At 41.2% G+C, this 20,484-nt stretch overlaps 1 protein-coding gene across 7 annotated transcripts in view; it reads left to right on the top strand.

Annotated features, from left to right (window-relative positions):
• Positions 1 to 11,973, top strand: part of CCT6B (chaperonin containing TCP1 subunit 6B) — a 37,735-nt gene extending 25,762 nt beyond the window's left edge. For 4 of the 7 annotated variants that reach the window (XM_071219409.1, XM_045190057.2, XM_045190060.3 and 1 more), the window contains 9 exons: positions 116 to 275; positions 1,970 to 2,052; positions 2,403 to 2,499; positions 2,799 to 2,946; positions 7,389 to 7,522; positions 9,018 to 9,120; positions 9,685 to 9,757; positions 10,288 to 10,337; positions 11,190 to 11,973. In XM_071219409.1, coding sequence (XP_071075510.1) covers positions 116 to 275; positions 1,970 to 2,052; positions 2,403 to 2,499; positions 2,799 to 2,946; positions 7,389 to 7,522; positions 9,018 to 9,120; positions 9,685 to 9,757; positions 10,288 to 10,337; positions 11,190 to 11,233 — 892 coding nt within the window. In that variant the 3' untranslated portion in view covers positions 11,234 to 11,973. Of the gene's footprint in view, positions 1 to 115; positions 276 to 1,969; positions 2,053 to 2,402; positions 2,500 to 2,798; positions 2,947 to 7,388; positions 7,523 to 8,574; positions 8,995 to 9,017; positions 9,121 to 9,684; positions 9,758 to 10,287; positions 10,470 to 11,189 lie in introns of those variants that run through there. The other 3 variants (XM_045190059.2, XM_024553633.3, XM_045190058.2) reach the window with 3 other exon arrangements.
• Positions 11,974 to 20,484: the final 8,511 nt, after the last annotated feature.

Consider the following 20,484-nt stretch of genomic DNA (forward strand, 5'->3'; position numbering starts at 1 on the left):
TTTTTCTAAAAGTGTTTTAAAATTTATCTTTTCTCCCAAGTGTTTAGGGTAAACTTCCATCTTTTCCTCTTCCTCTCTCACTACCTTTACTAGCTTGTTGTTATCAATCTTTTAGAGAGGTGAGCTCTGGTTTCTTTTATAAGACTGCAGAAGAAAAAGAGACGTTGGTAAGAGCTGAAAGAAAATTTATTGACGATAAAGTACAAAAGATAATAGACCTGAAAGACAAAGTCTGTACTCAGTCCAACAGAGGATTTGTTGTCATTAATCAAAAGGTGAGAGAAAAGTTTAGATTTTAACTATTTGTAAATGTTCTTCATTGTTTTTCTTTTTTAAAAAGATATTTTATTTATTTTTAGACAGAGGGAAAGGGAGGAAGAGAAGCATCAATGTGTGGTTGGTTGTCTCTTGTGCACCCCCTAGTGGGGGCCTGACCCACAACTCAGGCACATAACCTGACTGGGAATTGAACCAGTGACCTTGTGGTTCACAACTCTGCACTCAATCCACTGTGCTACAGGAGCCAGTGCTCTTTGTTGTTTTTCAAAGTGTGGTCTATGGAACTCCAGGAGTCCTTAAGACCATTTCGGGGAGTTTGTGAGGTCAAAACTATTTTCAGAGTATTAATAATAATGCTTTTTACATGGTGTTGACATCTGCACTCGTGATGCAAAAGCAACGGCAGGCAGACTGCCTGGTGCCTCGGCACAAGTGCGGTCAGTGGCACCAGACGATACCAGGGGTCGTCACACTCTTCACCGTCACACCAGCACACACTGGCCGTTTAAAGGAAAAAAGGCAGGTTCCTTTAAGAATTGTTAATTTTGGCCCTTACATAATTCCGTGTGACAAAATATAAAGTATGAACAAAACACATGCAGCGTATCAGAGTATGTCCTGAAGGAAGCTCTTGTGTAGTTGAGTCTGAAGCCAAACTGGCTGCTTTTCTCGTGCGGTGCCATTTCTACGTGGAAGAGTGACTGACAGACAAACTATATGTAGACATGGGTGCTTGGTAGGTCTTTCTCAAAAGTGAGTACATCAGTCTTGTCACTTCAGGGAAAACAACTGACAGTATCCATTGCCAATGATAGCACGTAAGCCTAAGTTAGGCTTAGAATTAGCCTAACTTAGAAAATTAGAATTTTGGAAAACTTGTATCTGCCACTGTGAGTTTGACGGCTTTCCAATATTTAAAAGGTTTTCCTGATATTATTAGTGATGATATTAGCGAAGGTGATATTTTTGATATTGTATAACCATGAAATGTGTCAACATTTGGAAGCTCTGCCTCACTTAGTGAGCCATTATTTTCTAAATGCCTTAAAAATGCATGATTTTACAAAATATGCACCAGTAATAATCAATTCAAAGTGCAAGACGGACAAATGGATTCTCACGTGAGAGAGTGTGGAAAGGCTGTTCAAATGGTTCCATATCCACACTGAAACTCACCCCTTGTGGGGTTTTCCCGTCAGAGAAGAATACCCACACTTATCTGAAAAGGCTTTGAAGTATTCCTCCCTTTTCATTACATGTGTCTGTGAGGCCAGGTTCCTTCTGATACTTTAGCCAAAACAACACGTTCCACCAAATCGAGTGTGGAAGCAGGCAGGAGACTCAAGCTGTCTTTTCTTCAGACAGACACTAAAAAGATTTTCAAAAATGTGAGACGATGCCGCTTACGCTCACTGTAATTTTTGTTTAGGAAACTATTCAAATTTTCATTTAAAAATGTCATTTATGTTAACATAAATGGGTTTCTTATTATATTAAATGGATTAATAAGTATTTTTAAAATTCTTCCATTTTAATTTATAATATGATAAACATTATAGACACAGCTCATATAAACAAAAGCTCTGTGGGCTCTTTAGTTTTTAAGAGTGTGAAACAGTGCTGAGATCGAAAAGTTTTAGAATTGCTGGCTTGAGACACGCTTGTGACTTTCGTGTTACTTTGGTCACAGGGAATCGACCCATTTTCCTTAGACACGCTCGCGCAGCATGGCATCGTGGCCCTTCGCAGAGCAAAGAGGAGAAACATGGAAAGGTAAGCCTGCAGGCCAGTGTGTGTCCTCAGTTCACTGACAGATTAAACTGCAAGTACCCCATACGTACTCCTTTTAGCTCACATGTAAACATTGTTGAGCAGAATAGTAGCGTACAAATTTCAAATTTTGTTTTTAATTCCAGTAAATAGTGAAACTGTTAAAAATGAAGATTAACCTACCTCAGACCTTTCTTGACATACAAGGAAGGTTTCATTTCTTGAAACAGATTTTAGAAGCAGTATAATCCAGTGACAGTGTAGTCTTCCACGTTAGGTATCTTTTCACCTTTAGGGGATTCGTCTTCGTGTTCTCCATAACCAAAGCGATGTCGACTTGCATGCAATTTCAGGCTCTCTCTCGCTTGTGGTGGAGTAGCTGTGAATTCCCTTGAAGACCTCAGTGTGGACTGCTTGGGACACGCCGGTCTCGTACATGAACATGTATTAGTGAGTATCTCCGGGGGCCGTGGTTATAAAGTGAACAGTACAACATGTTTTAAATAACTTAGCCTTTTAATTTAGGTTGTACATTTTGAGAGGCCTGAGTAATCCACAGGATAGATTTTACAGTTTATTTACCCAAATGGTAAGAGTTCAGATATAACTTAACTGCTTTTAACATGTATTTAGTTATGCTTGACAAGAAAAATTCACATGCAGATTGGACTCTAACATTATAAACTAGAGGTCTTGACTGCATAACAACATTACATGTTAAAGTAGTATACTCTTGTCCTGTCCGTTAGGGTGAAGAAAAGTTCACCTTTATTGAGGACTGTGTTAACCCTCGCTCCGTCACCTTGCTGGTCAAGGGGCCAAATAAGCACACTCTGACACAGATCAAAGATGCGGTAAGGGACGGGCTGCGTGCCATCAAAAATGCCATTGAGGACGGTAAGTTCTTTTTGTGATGGATACGAACCTTTCATACTTTTAAAGTGGTCATAACTCTCTCATGGTGTGTATACTATTTTAAAAGGTATTAATGATAACCGTTCTCTCATTTCACTTAGGACAATTTATAGTTTGGATTGTGAAGATTTTTCCCTTTGGGATATTCTTAATAGTATGCTGATTTTTTAATTATCTTCTGTTTATGAAGTGAGAAAGCACTCAATTTAATGCTATAGTATCAATTTTCATTTTTAAAACCATGAAAAAGCTTTTACTGCGTAGAACTTAGTCCATTACCTCAGTTGCAGGATAAAGTATGTGATGGTCTAAGCACCATGCTGATACAAAATAATACTGCAGGTAGACTGTAACTGAAGAAATTTTAAAAGATTGGGGAAGAATATTAGCATTTCTTATTAATTGATAATTTATAAACTTCCTTCTGAAAGGAGTTAGGATAGATAATTCAATAAAGCACACAGGTTTGAAGTAGAATAATAAGCACATGAAAAGATGCTCAATATCATTAGTCATCAGGGAAGTGAAAATCAAAACCATAAAGAGACACCACGTCACATTAGGATGGCTACCGTCAAAGAGCTGGACAATATCAACGTTGGAATCCTCCTGTACAGGGTCCGGCACAAATAATGCCCCCTCTTTATTACAAACTCTTAAGCATGTGATACTGTAACATAACAGTATCACACCCAGGCCAACCATATGGCATTTTAGGTGAAGTGTTCAAATTAAAACTATAAATTATTGCGCCCATATTGTTGCCCTACCAACCACACTCAGGCAGGCGTTACTTCTGCCGGACCCTGTACACAGTTGCTGGTGGGAACTGCTGGAAAACAGGCAGTTCCTCAACAAGTTAAACATAGATTTACTGTGTGACCCAGCAAGCCGGCTCTCAGGTATACACAAGAGAGTTGAAAACCTATGTCCACACAAAAAACTCGTACACTAACATTCACAGTAACACTGTTCATCGTAACCAAATAGTGGAAGCAATCCAAATATCCAGTAGCTGATGAATGGACGGACAGAAGGTGGTATGTCCATACAGCGGAGTATTACTCAGCCACGAAAAGGAACGAATACTGCTACATGGTACAACACGGTGACTTTGAAAACATTATGCCCAGAGCCTAGACACGACAGGCTGTATGTTACGTGATTTCATGTCTATGAAATACCCAGGAGAGGCCAAGTCATGTGGACAGAAAGTGGACTAGTGGTGGCCAGGGGCTGGGGAAGAGGGAGTAGGGAGTGACTGCTCGTGGGCACAGAGGTTTTTTTGAAATGCTTCGGAACTAGATGGGGTGATGGTTGCACCACCATGGGAATATACTAAACCTGCTGTGAAGTGTAACTTTAAAAGGCTGCATTTTATTGTATGTGAATTGTCTCTCAAGAAAATAGAGTAATAAACTTTATAAACACTAGGCCAGATTTATCTGACAAGTGAAAAGATAGATGTGAATAATGGTAAAAGGAAAGCTGAAATGGACAATGAGAACCTAGGAGAAAAGAGTGTAAGTGCTGTATAGCAAACATAACAGTCACTCTAAATATTTAAGCTGCTAGAATATAAAAGGATGTAATCAGTTATGTAGGTTTCATTATTGAAAAGGAGAAAACACATCAGTTCCTATGTTGAAAAAATATGGGCTCTCTGTAAGGGTCACTGCCTCTTTTTTGTAGTCATTTTTGATAAAAGCTAGCAGCAGTTTTAATAACAAGACCAACATACATGAAGTAAGCATGAGCCTTTGGTAGATTAGCTTATTCTTAGAATTTACACACAAAAATAAGTGGGCTAATTTAAAAAAGTGCCTTCAAACACTTAGTTTTTAATAAATATTTTTTAAAGATTTATTTATTTTTAGAGAGAGGGAAGGGAGGGAGAAAGAGGGAGAGAAACATCAATGTGTGGTTGCCTCTTGCATGCTCTGTACCGGGGGCCTGGCCTGCAACCCCGGCATGTGCCCTGACTGGGAATCGAAGTGGTGAGCATTTGGGTCGGCACTCAATCCACTGAGCCGCACCAGCCACGGCTCCCATTTGTTAAAAAGACCGTCCTTTCGCCCCCTGAGTTGCCTTTGCGTCTTTGTTGAAAACCAGTTGTCCATATTTGTGTGGGTTTTTCTGAGCTCTTTACATTGATCTGTTTGTCTTTCTCAGTGTTAACATCATACTGTCTTGATTACTGTAACTTTTTAAGTGTTGAAATCAATAATGTTGTTCCTTCAATTTTATTTTTTTCAAGTTATTTTGGTTATTTTAAATCTTTTGCATTTTCATAGGAATTTTAGAATCAGCTTGCCAGTTTCTACCAAAAAGACTGCTAGGATTTTGACTGGACTTTCACTGAACCTGTAGATCGGTTTGGGAATAATTGATATCTTAACAATGCTGAGTCATGGTGTATCTCTATCTATTTGGACCTTCTTGAATCTCTCTCAGTAGTGTTTTGTGATTCTTAGTATATGAGTCTTGCCCATCGTTTTTTTTTTCAGATTTAGCCTGCCATGATTTTTTGTTCTATTGTACATAGTATTTATAAAATTTCAATTGCTGATTGTTAGTTGTTAACATATAGAAACTTTTCCAATCCCTGAGCTAGGTTTTCAAGTTTAGTGGCATAAAGTTGCCCATAATATTCCCTTTTTATTCTTATAATATCTGTAGAATCTGTAGTGAGATTACCTTTTTCATTTCTGACGTTGGTCATTTTTATTTCATTGATTTCCACACTGATCTTTACTGTTTTCTATATATTAGGTTTAATTTGCCCTTCTTTTTCTAGTTTAATAGGGTAGAAGCTGAGGCCATAGGTTTGAGACCCTTTTTGTTTTCTGGTATAGATGTCCAGTGATAAAAATTTCTCTTCAGGTCCTGCTTCAGTAGCCTCCCACGAGTTCTGATAGGTTGCATTGTCCCGGGAGAACGGGATCAGGCACATAGTCGAGGTCCGGGGTAATGTTCTGTTTCTTAAGCCGGGTGGTAGGTAGAAGGGTACATCCATTTGTCCATTTATTCTTTATACCTTACACATACAAATATTTGTGTGTATTTAATACTTAATAAGGAACTTTTAAAAAGTGTCGGTGGGAGGGGAGGGTGTAGCTGCCGTTGCATAGACAAACTCTTTTGAGCGGAGAAGGGGGCAGGAGTAAAACATGATGTGGGGGAAGGGGAGGTTTGTGTGTGTGTCGTTTTGTCTTAAAGATGGGGGGTTCCAAAGCAAGCTTTTGTAAAGAGTCGTGAACTTTGTAAAACCATACAGACAGGTATAAATGCATATCCTGATGTGAAAATGTGTTTAACCAGAGCTTTTGCCTTAGAATAAGGACAGCTAGTTTTTCCTCCCCCGCCCCCCAGCGAGCAGTGTGAGTTCTGCTGCCGTACAGAGAACAAGTACTTCATTGAGTCCGAAGACTTGCCTACCAGAAACAAACTGCCTACCACAAACTGTGGCCTAATTATCTTGCCCACTCAGATTTTCAAATTAGATATTACATTTAGTTACCTGCCACTGTAAGTGATAAATAACCACACTGCAAATGTAGTCATAAAGGAGTGTGGTAAAGGTAGAAGAAATGTCTACTTTTATTTGCCCGCAGTGTCCGTGGCATTGTGTCTCAGATGAAACAAATTCACACGGACTACCGAGTCCTGTGGAGGAAAGGGGACTGCACAGCCACTCTCTCAGGGGAAAGTGCCTGACCCTTGCCTTGACAGGCTTTTACTGCTTTCCTGGGCACATTACATTGAGGATGGTCCTCATTTACTATGCACAGGTTCGCTTTAGGCAGTTACAGAAAACAGAGGAGAGGATGTTGCTTATTACATCAAAAAGGAAGGATATTTGCAAATGTAAAGGGAAAAGTGAACTGGTTACACTCGTCCTTGGAAGGTTTAGCATAGATTTTAGGAAGTTACTTTAAAGATATGCAGGAAACATTTGCTGCCTCGATTCAGGGTGAGGGAGTTTTACCAAAAAGCAAGTCTCAAAGCGGCCTAGGTGCAATGCAGGCAGGATTCCCCAGGGGAGAACCTGTGGGGGTCCTGTGTGCTGGACCTTGCTTTCCACTGGCCTCTCTGAGTGGGAGCTGGGCCCACACCACACAGAACAGTCTCCTATACCAGGGGATAAACAATGAAATGAGCTATTTGTAGCCAGTCTGTACCATACTTAATTATTTTATGCTGTATAACTTCAGGATGCTTCATACGACATCTGAGTAATCACTGAGCTATGCAACTTACTTTACTTCTGTATATATTTAAATATACTTTAGATGTAGACACGATAATAAAACACACTTGAATAGCTAGTTGCAAGATAACAAAACACACTTGAATAGCTAGTTGCATTTTTCTCTGGTTTTTCTGCGTGGTGTGTTTTGCCCATCATTTCTCCCCTCCAATAGGTTGTGTGGTTCCGGGAGCGGGTGCGGCCGAGGTGGCAATAGCTGAAGCTCTTAGTACATACAAGTGCAGTGTAAAAGGAGGAGCTCGTCTTGGAGTCCAAGCTTTTGCCGATGCCTTACTCATTATCCCTAAGGTACAGCTATCCGAATGGCCTAAGAACAGCTGCTTAGACATAAGGTGTTTAATTATAAATTGCTCATATTGTCTGACAGTTAACAGAATAGAAGACAGATTTTTATTTGCATTTCCTCACGTGGTTTTGCCTAAGATATTTTATAGCTAAAGCAGGGAAACTTTTGGAATAACAGCTCAGAATCCTTGTAGGAGTTTAATGAAATAGCCAAATTACCCCCTTCTTTATTCTCTGAATTTCAAAATTGAAGTAACTCCAAAAATGTTCTTTAAACATGCTTCTTGATTAATTAATTATAACGAAAATTTTTAGAATTTAAGATTTGATTAGATTTTGATGTAGACCTTTATTTTGTTGCTGGTATCCAAAGCATTGTTATCACTTTAAATTGTGCAAAGTGAGAACTTCAGGCCATTTAACACTCCCAAATACTAGCTTGCATTTCATTGTCATCGTAATTCCTAGAAAAGAAGAGAGACCAGATTGTTTTTATGTATCAGCAGAAGGACAGAGAACTACCATTTCTTTTCCTTTGCCGTAATCTGCTTGTGAACCACTTAGAGATGCAGAAAAACTGTTTCAAATATGCTATTAACCATGAATTAAAACATTGCTAGTAATGCTAGCAAAGTCTCTTTGATAATTACTTTAAAATTATTCATGATTTGTAGAATCTTTGTGATTCAGAAATCCATTTTTTTCTTTCCTCCAAGCAGCAAAGTCGATAAGTAATGATCTTAAGAGTTGACACAAACTAGTAACCCTAGTATGCATTGGTCACACCTTCTCACTCATCGGTGGTTGGTTTGGGGCCACTTGCAAATAAACCTGTTTTGCAGAGCAGGTTAACCCTGGTGTGGAGAGCAGGCTAACCCTGGTTCGGAGAGCAGGCCAACCCTGGTTCGGAGAGCAGGCCAACCCTGGTTTAGAGAGCAGGCTAACCCTGGTTCGGAGAGCAGGCTGACCCTGGTTTGGAGAGCAGGCTAACCCTGGTGTGGAGAGCAGGCTAACCCTGGTTTGGAGAGCAGGTATCTCCGTCCCTGTTGTCACAGGTCATGACCCCGCATGTTGATGAGGGCACAAAGATGCTGCAGGTATTTTTTCCTTTTGCAAATGCCCAGAAAGAAATTGGAAGACGTGTGGCTAGAGGGACTGGAAGAAACAAGAATACCATTCTACTTCCCTTCAGATTTTTTGTTTTTAAAATCTTTTGCAAGGAGGGAAATTAATTTAATGGGGTGGACGTGGGGGAACTCTAATGCCCTCCTCAGGATTTATTTGATATGCATAGGAAAAATATTTAAGTAAATACAAAAAATGCTCAATACAGAAAATAATAATTTTAGATTAAGAATGAAATTCTTCAAAAGGAGATGATTGGTATATAATGAATGTGTTTTCACAAGACTAGAGAGCAGTGCTTTTTCATATTTGATATTCAAATGTATGTGAAGGTATTCTACATATATATTTATTATTCTTTTCATTTCTGAAGGTTCTTGCTCAGAATTCTGGTTATGACCTGCAGGAAACACTAGTAAAAATTCAGTTTGAGCATGTAAAATCAAGACAACCCATTGGCATCGACTTGAATACAGGTGAGAAAGTGAAGAAAAATTAGCTGCTTCATAAAGAAGAAGGGTCAGCACTGAGCTTTGGCAGATGACGTGTGAAGTATCTGCAGACTTCCAAGTAAAATAGACAGTTGGACATCTGAGTCTGGAGCTCAAGAAAGAGCTCTGGGTGGAGATAGACACCTGAGAGCCATCGGGTGTGTATGGTGTAGTTGGAGGAGACTGGCTGAGATCACCTAAATGAGTGTGGAGGGAGAGTCCAGGACTGAGCCTGTAGGTACTCCAGCAGCAAGAAAGAGCTGGGAGGGGGGCGGGCAGGAAGAACAGCAAAGCAGACAGAAAAGGAGCCAGCCGGGTGTGCTGTTCCAGGAAGACAAGTGAAGGAAGAATAGTCAGGAGGGTGTGGTCGATTGTGTTAAGTGCTGCGGACAGATGAGGCCTGAGAATTGCCCATTGGATTTGACAGAATGGAGGTTGGTGGTGACCGTGATGGTAGTGGGTGTGGTGGCATGTTAGCTGTTGTTAGAATATACAACAGATACTAACAGTGTATCAACATGTAGCATTAAAGTAGTTTTTACTTTGTAGGTGAGCCAATGGTAGCAGCAGGTGCCGGAGTTTGGGATAATTATTGTGTGAAAAAACAACTTCTTCACTCTTGGTAAGTTTGTATTAATAAAAGAGAAAGACTTTTGGGGACATAATTGATACATTACATTTAAAAAAAAATTGCCACCCTACAGTGGAAAAATGGTTAAATGTATGAAAAGGCATGGTATTAAGTTATTAAGACTGGCATTAAGTTATTAAGACTGGCTTCTGTCATTTTACAGTCCCTTTAACGTTTTAGTTCTAGGAGTGGAAGCTATAGGAAATATTACTCTTACTGTTTATTTGAGGGGGAAGGGAAAGAAAGGATTTTACTGAAATAGTACCACATGCACAGTGGGAAAAATCAATTGATGTGCTAAAAATTAGGTCAGTTTTGCTGGAAAATAAAATCACGCCTCCCCTTTATCAGCAAAAGAAATGATAATACGGAGGTGCTGTTTGTACTTACAATACGTGTCTACTGAAATCTCACAGCAGCATCACTGAGGAACAGAGGCCCTGTGGCAGCTGGAGATGGCTGCGGGGAGGGGGTCAGGGCGAGCAGGCAGGCGGTGCTCACCCCGTCCTCTTTCTCCTCAGCACAGCGATTGCTGCGAACCTTCTGCTGGTCGATGAGATCATGCGGGCTGGTATGTCTTCTCTCAAAGGGTGACTGAGTTCAGAGTCAACTCTTCTAGACGCTGAGATTTAGCACGTCTCACATCCAACTACCATTACATAGCCCGAGCCAGTCTTAAGTTTTAACAATAAACGCAGTTTATATTTGTTGGTCTTAGCAGTCTCAAAAATATTTCATGAAGGTGTAAGAATACAAGAATTGTTAAAAAAGATTTTACCTATTTCTTTTTAGAGAGAGGGGGAGGGAGGGAGAAGGAGAGGGAGGGAAACATCGATGTGAGAGAGAAACATTGATCGGTTGCCTCTTGCACAGGCCCCCAGTAGGGCTGGCCCACAACCCAGGCATGTGCCCTGACTGGTAATCCAACCAGTGACCTTTTACTTTTTGAGGTGACACCCAACCAACTGAGCCACACCGGTCAGGGCCACAAGAAATATTTTTACAATCAAGGAATAATAATGAAAATATTTCCCCTAAGAGTTCTAAGCCCCCCCCTTTATTGCACATGTCGTATTATGAAGTGATAGGATATATATGGTGTGTGCCCGATGCTTCAAAAGAGAGGACAGTGTTCAATAAATCCGAGCTTTGGAGGAAGGAAAGGTTTATTGATCAAGAAGGCCTAGCTCAAGGAGATGGGAGAACTAATTCTCAAGTCCATCTTAAGAGGATGGATTCAGGCATCTATTGTTAAGGGAAGGGAGGAGGGGCAAGGCAAGGAGTGGATGCTGCTGTGGACAGATAGGCATTGAAAGGGATCCCAGGAAAGGTATGGAATTTCTTTTTCCCTTTGAGGGGTTGTGGGTAGATACGTATTTGTTGCCATTTTATTATGCGTACTTTTGATTTTTTTTCCTTACAGAAGACCCTTTAACAGTTCTTGTAATACTGGTCTGGTGGCGGTGAGCTCCTTTGGCTTCTGTGTATGTGATGTGTGCTGTGGGCTGAGCGTTTGCCTCCTGTTGCTGACCACGTGTCCTCACGCCCACTATTCATGACCGCACCTCCATCGCGTACCGATTCTGCCGCACTCCACGGGATTGATCCCATTTTCTTTCTTTGGGCTTGTTTCTGGTTTAAATATCATTCTGTTGCTTTGGTAGATTGGCATTACCTCTATACCACATTGTTTAATTTGTTAAAACTTCATAAAAAGTCTCTTTTTTAAAAAGGTTTTATTTATTTTTGGACAGAGGGGAAGGGAAGGGGAAAGAGAGGGAGAGAAACATCAGTGTGTGGTTGCCTTTTGCATGCTCCCAGATGGGGACCTGACCCGCAACCCAGGATGCGCCCTGACTGGGAATTGAACCCGTGAGCCTTTGGTTTGCTGGCTGGCGCTCAATCCACTAAGCCATACCAGCCAGGGAAAAACTTAATTTTTAAATTATTTGTTACTGTACCATAGACACTCTAATGGAGTGTTATGTATTGACTTTTTTATTCCACAGCCTCGCTGAACTCTCTTATAGTGTAATATTTTGTCTACAGATTATTTTAGAACAGTTGGGTTGATGATAGTTTAGTTCTTTGTTCTTGTACTACTCTGCTGTTTTCCTATTTTACTGAGTTGGCTATGACTTTTCGTATCCATGGCAGGCACTTTTATCCTGTTCTTGCCTTTAAAGGGGATGTTGCTAGTATTTTACTGTTTTGTTGGGGTTTTTTTTTGCCTGTGAAACGTTGGCAGGTAGCTAGCTACATAAGCCTGTTTACTTCTATTTCTGTTTTGCTAAGAGTTTTTTTTAAAAGTTGTGATTGTTGAGTTTTATCAAATGCTTTTCTTCATACGTTGAGATTTTTTTCTTTAGCCTATTCATGTGATGACCTGCTTTCATGTTTTCTAATGGTAAATTATTCTTGCCTTCCTGAGATAAACCCTATTTGATTGTGATGTAGTATATTTGATTTTGAGATGCAGATTTTTCACATATTCTATAATTAGAATATGTTTTGCAGTCAATGGCATCTTCTAATTGCTTTTGTTCAGATTTGGTCACTTGTAACTCCTCAGCATTTAGTCTACAGCCACGTGAAGAAGGGTTACGAATCTTGGTTGTTGCCTGCAAACTTCCTGTTGCTGTCTTCTGGTAAGTTAAAGACAATTTCGGCATCAAAACCATCAAAACTTTCAGAACGTGAGCTGGTGGTTTAGAGGGAAATACCAGAGAGAATGGTTGAGACTCATTTATGAACTGTTAACCCTACCACTTCTTGATGGCTAGAAGGAATATCGAAGACTCTGGGTTGAAAAGTGATTAAAAACAGTTGGAACTATACAAGTGAAGATCTTGTTTGTTTTGCTTGTGCTTTCCTTGTTATGAATGCGTAAGAATGATAGTTGATTGACAATCTGTGTGCGAGTCATTCTAAAAGACTTCTTCAATAACTATGAAATAAAATAAAATGTATGAGTGGTAAGAAAGCATTATGATATGGTTGAAGTGACAGCATTTTTCTTTCTCCGTGTATAAAGCAATGGTGTATCTTACAATCAGTGACATTTTCAGTTTGATAAAATATCATTAACTTTTTATATTCACTGCATTGCTGGACTTGATGCTAATATTTATTTAGTTTTTTGCATGTGTTTGTAAGTGGGATTGGCCTTACAATGTTACTTGTTCTGTTACCCTTGTGTAGTTCTGATGTCGCTGACACCCTAGCCTTGTAGAATGAATAGGGGGGAGGGATTAATCCTTCTTTTCTTTTCTTTGGAACAGTTTGAGTCAGTAAGATGAAGGGTCGTATCTTGCTTGACAGCTTCATCTTGGCCTAGTAGTTTTTTCAATGGGAGCGATAGATTTCTGACTACCAGTTTTCTTCATTGTGTAGGTCTTGAGTTTTCCTTTTTGAGTCTATTTTGATAATTTATATTTTCCTAGAAGCTCTCTGTAAAATGCTGCTTCTCCCCTTAAAGTCAAAGTTTTCTAATACTCTTAGTGATTCTGGCTGTTTTGGGTATGGTGGGGCTGGTGGGGTGGGGATTGAGAGAGGATAATATGTTTTAGTATATCTTTTTGCATCTTTTATAAGTTTTTTAGGTTTTACATATGTCTTTAAAAACAGTCTGTAGCTTGATTTTTATTATTTTTAAAAATCCAGTCAAACATTTTTTTAACTGGTAAGTGTAGTTAATTTTTTAATGATTCCTGATACAGTGAATTTATTTCTACCATATAATTTTGATATATTCTGTTTATCCCTCTTTTTTATGCTTTTTCTCCTATTATTACTTTCCATTGGATTGATCGAGTTTTAAAATTTAGTTCATTACCCCTTTTTTTCTCTGCTAGTTTGGAAATGGTATATCTTATTATTACTTTAAAAATTTTAACTTGCATACTTAATATAGTTAATTACTCTCTGCTCCTCCCTAACAATAGTCTTTAAAACAGTTTAAATGTAATCATTCCCTTTTGTTTTACATTTCCTTCAATATTTTAATTTCATTTTATTTTTTATATCCCCTAAACTAGTTGTAATAATAATCATTATTGTTCTGTAGCTAGTTTCTGTTTACAATTTCCATATGTTTATCCATTTCTTCATCATCCTTTCTTGCAACTGTCTTCTTCTAAGTGGGTTCGCTCTGTTTCTTTCCCGAGTATACCCTCGTCTTTAGTGCTCATCCTTAGTCCTCCTACATAGTAATACTCTAGTTTTGCTTCCCTCGGAGTCTCAATTGCACCCTGCCGACTGGGCATTTAGCTAGGTGGAGAACTCTGAGAGAACCGTGGTTTTCTCCTAGCACTTAGAAGCCACTCTTCTCTCGTCTTCTGCTATTGTATGAGCTTTGTCGTTTTTACCTTAGTGTTGCCAAATGCCCCTGTGTGGGGGGTGGAGCGGTGTACGCCAGTTTGCACTGCCATCCGTGATTTGTAGAACATGGGGCCCATGTTCACCTTTTCAAAACCTCCGGTAGTGTACATGGTCTGTCCGCACCTGAGCCTGACCAGCCTTGGGCTTCAGCTTCTTGGGGGGGCCCTGAACGGAGCAGTCCCCTCACTGCTTCTCTTGGCAGGCGGGTAGAGTTTGTCTAGCGTCATGGAGAGGCGGCTCTTCCAAGGCTCCTGCGTCACCTCGGGGCCTAGTGTCAGCTCCTTCCTTCTAGTGTGGCCATTTCTGCGTGGGTGTTACAAGCTGACAGCTAGACTTGCTGGTATGTCTAGTTTCCTGTGTTCCCAGTTCTCTGCTTTCTCATTCTGTTTTGTTTTCCTCTTAAGGAACATCTTCCTTTCTCTCTCTTAAGCTCAGCCATATAAGTTTTCTGTCTTTTTGCTATGTATTAGTTTATTTAAATTGTGTAAAATATATGTAACAAAACTTGCCTTTTTAAGCACTTAAAGTGTACAGCTCAGGGGCCTTAAGTGCATGCACACGAGGTGCAGCCGTCACCACCGTCTATCTCAAGAACCTCTTTCCTTCAAAACCGGAACTTTTCCTTCCTAAACAGCAACACCCCCTTCTTCTCACCCCGCATGCTCTGTCAGCTGACATTCTACTTTCTCTTTCTGTGAGTTTGACTGACTGCTGCATAGAATCATATAATACTTGTCCTTTTGTGGTTGGCTTATTTTACTTAGCATAATGACTCCAAGATTCACCCATGTTGTGGCAAGGACTTGAATTTCCTTCCTTTCTAAGACTGGGTAATATTCCATTGTGTGTCTGAGAACCACATTTTGTCCATCTCTGCATCTGTTGAGGGGCACTCGGGCCGCTGCTACTGTTTGGCAGTTGTGAATGATGCTGCTGTGAACGTGTGGATATGAACGTCTGTTTGTGTCCCTGCTTCTACTTTTTTTTTTGGTATGTACCCAGAATTGGGATTGTTGGATCATATGGTAATCTTTTAATTTTTAAAGAAACCACCATACAGTCTGCATACGTGTTGGCAGTGCGTAAAGTTTCTAATTTCTCTGCATCCTCACCAACACTAATGTCCTGTTTTGTTTTGTTATGTTTTGTTTTTGATAATAGCTGTTCGAATGAGTGTGGAGTAGTGTCTCATAATGAGCCATGTAGTTTCAAATGCGCTGCATTTTATTTGGCATTTTTCTTTTTTTTACAGCATTTTATTTTTATTTATTCTTTAAAAGATTATTTATTTATTTATTTTTAGAGAGAGGGGAAGAGAGGGAGAAAGAGAGGAAGGGAAACATCAACATGTGGTCGCCTCTCATGTGCCCCTCTAATGGGGACCTGGCCCACAACCCAGGCATGTGCCCTGACTGGGAATCAAACCGGTGACCCTTTGCTTCGCAGTCTGGTGCTCAGTCCACTGAGCCACACCAGCCAGGGCTGTCTGGCAGTTTTCTGTGTTTGTGAATTGAAGCTGAGGTGGAGGGGTTGTCCATACCAGCTAAATCTGCCATGTGCTGTAACTGTCGGACCTATTTATTTTTCCTTTATCCTCATCCAAGGACATTTTTTTCCTTGTTCTTTGAAAGAGAGAGGAAGGGAGAGAGAGAAACACTGATATGAGAGAGAGAGACATCAGTTGGTTGCCTCCCGTATGCTCCCGGACCGTGTATTGGACATGCCTGGACTGGGGAGCAAACCCACAACCTAGGTATGTGCCCTGACTGGGACTCGAACCTGCCACCTTTTGGTTATGGGATGACACTCCAAACAACTGAACCACCCTGGCAAGGGCCAGACCTATTTTTAATGTAAATTGTTTAATTTTTTTCTCTTTAGGATAATAGCCAACTTTTAAGTATGTAAAAACTTCATGACAGCTCCCTTAAAAATAAAAAAAACATATATCCTAAGTTTGTTTCATAAATCTCTCAGTTTCGGTTAAAGTATCATGAGCCAAGAATCATTATCCCCCATCTGCTATTCTCCTAATAGTCTGTTTCTTACCTGCCTTTTTAAAATAGTCCTTTCCATGACAGTAACCGTTTCTCTGAGATCATTTTATTGGTGCCATCACTGTGTTGTGTTATGTTTTGATTTTGTCTGATAGTCATACATTACTGCCCTCCCAGCCTCCCACAATACCACTGCCAGCTCAGGGTTTTGGCTCTTGAACATAACTCACTTTAATCTCTCTAAGTATTACGGCCTTGGAACGATCCATTCACTCTTCCTTTACCGCTGTCTATACAATTGTCGGAGAGATCTAGGGGAACAAGGATGCAATCATTAAGGACATCGCCACCGACTCTATAAATAGTCTTGCTTTCCTTATCCTATTCTAGATTGTGGTCTTGAAGCTTATCCAGGAGGAAATCAAGTGTCTCATGAATTACTGTATTTTGCCACGTATAATGTGCTCTTTTTTGCCCAAATTTTTGAGGGAAAAACAAGGATGCGCATTATACATTGGTAGTACCTGAAATACCTTTTGCATCTGTTCTTGTGTTTGGTAATTATTACATAAAATTCCTTGTACCATAATATGTTCAAAAATAAATGCTAAAATTCATTTATAATACACAAACCAAGTATCTAAATGTAAATAGATAAAAAATTGAATTAAAAAATTAAAGATTTTTTCCCTGAAAGTTTGGGCCAGAAACGTGGGTGTGCATTATACACGGCCAAATACGGGAGATGTAATCTTCAGTCGTACTTTTCCTGGCCGGGTGTTGAGGCCGCGCAGGAAAGGCGCAGGGAGGAGAAACTGGAGGGTCAGGGTTTTAGTGTTTCGAAGCTCATTGGTTTAGTGCTTTGCTGCAAAACAAACATGTGCTGCTAGGCTATTTATAAAGGTTGCCTTGCAACATGGACTTGATTGTTGATTCTTCACTACATTGCTCTTTAGTTATTTCACAAATAGTAGCCTTTCTCTAGAAAGGAGGTTTGGGGACCTGAGTTGGAGCCTTTACTGAGGGACATATGTTTGAAGACAGAGAGAAGGGAAGCACCGGGGCGCAGATATTTTCCCAGAGACCGTAGGTGGTAAGAATGGTTTACCCACGACCCGACATGCCATCTTCTCCATGCTCAGCAGGGTCCTTGACACTGCAGAACTGAGCTGATGACAGTTACAGTGAGCAATGACCGCAGTGTCTTTCCTTCCGAGACTTTCTCAACATTTCTCAATTGCATAGTCCAAGAATCAGCTGGCAAAGCCCTAGGTCTGCTCATTGCTTGGGCCGGGATGTCGCCAAGTGTCTTGTTGGACAATTAGCCTGCGGGCCTGGATCTGGCTCCTGTCCATGCCTTGGAGATTGATGTAGATGTGGAGGCTGAGGAACAGGTTTGGGCCATATGCTTGCCTGGCAGGTACTTCATGAAAGCTCAAGATGTATAAGGTAAGGCTTTGAAAGCCGTGAGCTTAAAGTGATCTTTCCTATTGCCTCTGGCTTCTGGAGCCCTGGAGCTGTACACAAGGGCCAGCTGTACACAAGTGGCATAGTGTTTGTCAGTGGGGGTGCTGTGGACGTAGTGAGGCACCATTCACCATGTAGACTGTTCTGTCCGCTGTGGAATGTTTGACATGCCTGGCACCCTGCACTAAGGCCAGTACACCCACCCTCCTGTGACAGCCAGGAATGCCACTGCATTTTGAGAGGCCGTCTGGAAGGTAGTACCACTGAAACTTTGTTCAGAAATATACCCACTTGTATATTATTTGTTTCTTTTACCCGGTTTTTTGTCTTCAGTAAACTCAGCCTCAAGAAGCATTGTATTCTACCTCAACACCAGTCCAGGTCAGAGAATGTGATGGGCTCTCCCGAGGGCAGGGAAACCCCGTCTGCCACAGACTTGTCTTTGTGGAGTGCAGGCGTGTGGCCTGGGACCAGCCTACGCTCTAGGATTGTCGGGAGGATAAGTTAATATGTGAAGTTGCTTCACACAGTGCTTAGTCCATACTTCGTGCTTAACAAGCATTTAAGCTATGATTTTTATTACCGTCAGAGGTTAGGGGTACAGTCTGTGATGTAAGCTGAGTAAAATCAACTAGTGACAATAACCCTACAAGCTTCCGGCTCTAGCTGGGGAGCTAAAGAAGTGTCAGCTGTGCTTTGATGGTGGCACCAGGATTGTGCTTCCTGGAGGCAACTTGGATGCTTGAGAGTGTGCCAAATGAGTGTGCTTTCCTGCCCCCACCTTTGACACACTCTCAGTGGTTACCCCAGACTGTGACTGGTGAAACTCGTGCAGTTTTGATGGGGTGAGGGGCAGCTAGTGTTGCTGCAAAATCACAAGGCTTGTAAAAGCCATTTTCCCCACAGTGTAGGGAAAATATTTCTGCTTAAGCACTGCATGACATGAACTGAAAGGCCTTTTCTGTCACTCCAGTTTAAACTCCAGCGATTCAGGCTTGACCTTACAAAGACACATGAGTAAGCTAAAGGAGCGTGGTTTCAGGGCACTCAGAATATCCTGACACTCAGACCTTCCTCCCTCCTGTGGCTAAAATTCCAACATTAGCATTTAATTTTTTGTATGAAGCATTACTTCCTGGGATTTTGTTTTAAATACAAGTGTGCCAGAAAGAGTTAAGGTAGACGCCCTGACTCCTATACTTTGAAAGGCCTGTTTGCAAGGTTGGTCCTTGGTGGCGTTTGGTAACTTTGAGTTCAGGAGTGTTCCCGGTACCCTAACTGACGAAAGTGGCTCACTGTGCCTAAGCTAAGCTGTCGACAATATGGTTTATGCTAAATATTTACCTTCCTTTTGGAAATCGGGGTTTGGGTGTGTGTCAGGCATAGGGTGCCTACGTGATCTGTTTCCCAATAAAAACCCTGGGCACTGGGTCTCTAATGAGCTTCCCTGGTTGGCCACATTTCACACATACTGTCACAATTTGTTGCTGGGCGAATTAAGAGCATCCTGTCTGACTCCACTGAGAGAGGGCCCCAGGAAACTTGCACTTAGTTTCCTCGGGACTTAATCTCATGCTCCTTTCCCATTGCTGATTTTACTTTGTATCTTCTCTCTGTAGTAAATTATGTCATGACTATGACTCTATGCTGAGTCCTTGGAGACTTCTAGTGAATCATCAAAACTGGGGGTGGTCTCGGGGATCTCCAGCACAGTATTTTTGACATCACAAGTAAATAAACTACAGAACAATATCCAAGCAAAAATCCTCAATAAAATATTAGTAAGCCGAATCCAATGTCACATGAAAAAGGTTAAATACTATGACCATGTAGGATTTATTTCAAGAATGAAAGTTTGTTTTAACATCCAAAAATCAATTAGATACTTCTGGTTAAGATGGCGGCAGAGGTAACCATGGCTCCTCACACAGCCACATTAAAATTACAACTAAAATGTAAAACAGTTATCACTCAAAACTGCCAGAAATCGAGTTGATGGAAGTCTGACGACTACAGAATTAAAGAAACCACACCCATCCAGACTGGTAGGAGGCGTGGAGATGTGAAATGGGCTGCTCACACATCCACGTGTGGTGGATAAGTTTGGGAGGGATTCCTTGGGAGTGAGGAGTCCCAGCCCCACACCAGGCCACCCGGCCCGGGATTCTAGTGCCAGGAAGGTAAGTCCCCATAATTTCTGGCTGCAAAAACCAGTGGGGATTCAGTCAGTGGAAGACACTTCTGGAGTCAAAAGCAGTTCCCCTTAAAGAACCCCCACACAGAGTTACTCAGACTCACTGTCTGTGAGCTCCAGCACTGGGGTAGCAGATTGAAAAGTACTAGTGTCATACAGGGGGGAACTGAAGTATCTGACATCAAGGCAGGAGCTGGGGGACAGCTTTCTCCCAGACAGATAGGCAGGCAGAGGCCATTGTTCCTTTTCTGAACCCTCCCTTCCAACAGATCCTTCAGGGGCTGCCATATCTGAGACTTCATCAACCTGGTTAACACAGTTTGCCCCACCCTGGAGATCCCCTGAGGCTCCATTCCACCCAACCTCTTAAAGAGACTTTTCTGTAGAATGGCTGGTGTTGGCTCATGCTGCACAACTTCCTAAATCCTCTCAAACAAGCAACAGCCAGGCTCAGTGAGCCCCAGGTTTGGCATTAGCAGCAGCCAGCCTAGAGTCACAGCTTGGCTTCAGCTGGGCGTCTCCAAGCCCAGCACTAGTACCAGCCATCTCAGATTGCTTTATAGCTTAGGCAGAGTAGCCCTGGAATGAACACAGGTTGGGGTTGACCTTAGCCTGCACCAACCGGGAAACCCCAGAGCCTGTGTGCCCAGTGGACAGCTACAGACCACGTCTGAGTACCA

The sequence above is a fragment of the Desmodus rotundus genome, chromosome 9, assembly GCF_022682495.2.
Source record: "Desmodus rotundus isolate HL8 chromosome 9, HLdesRot8A.1, whole genome shotgun sequence".
NCBI lineage: Eukaryota > Metazoa > Chordata > Mammalia > Chiroptera > Phyllostomidae > Desmodus > Desmodus rotundus.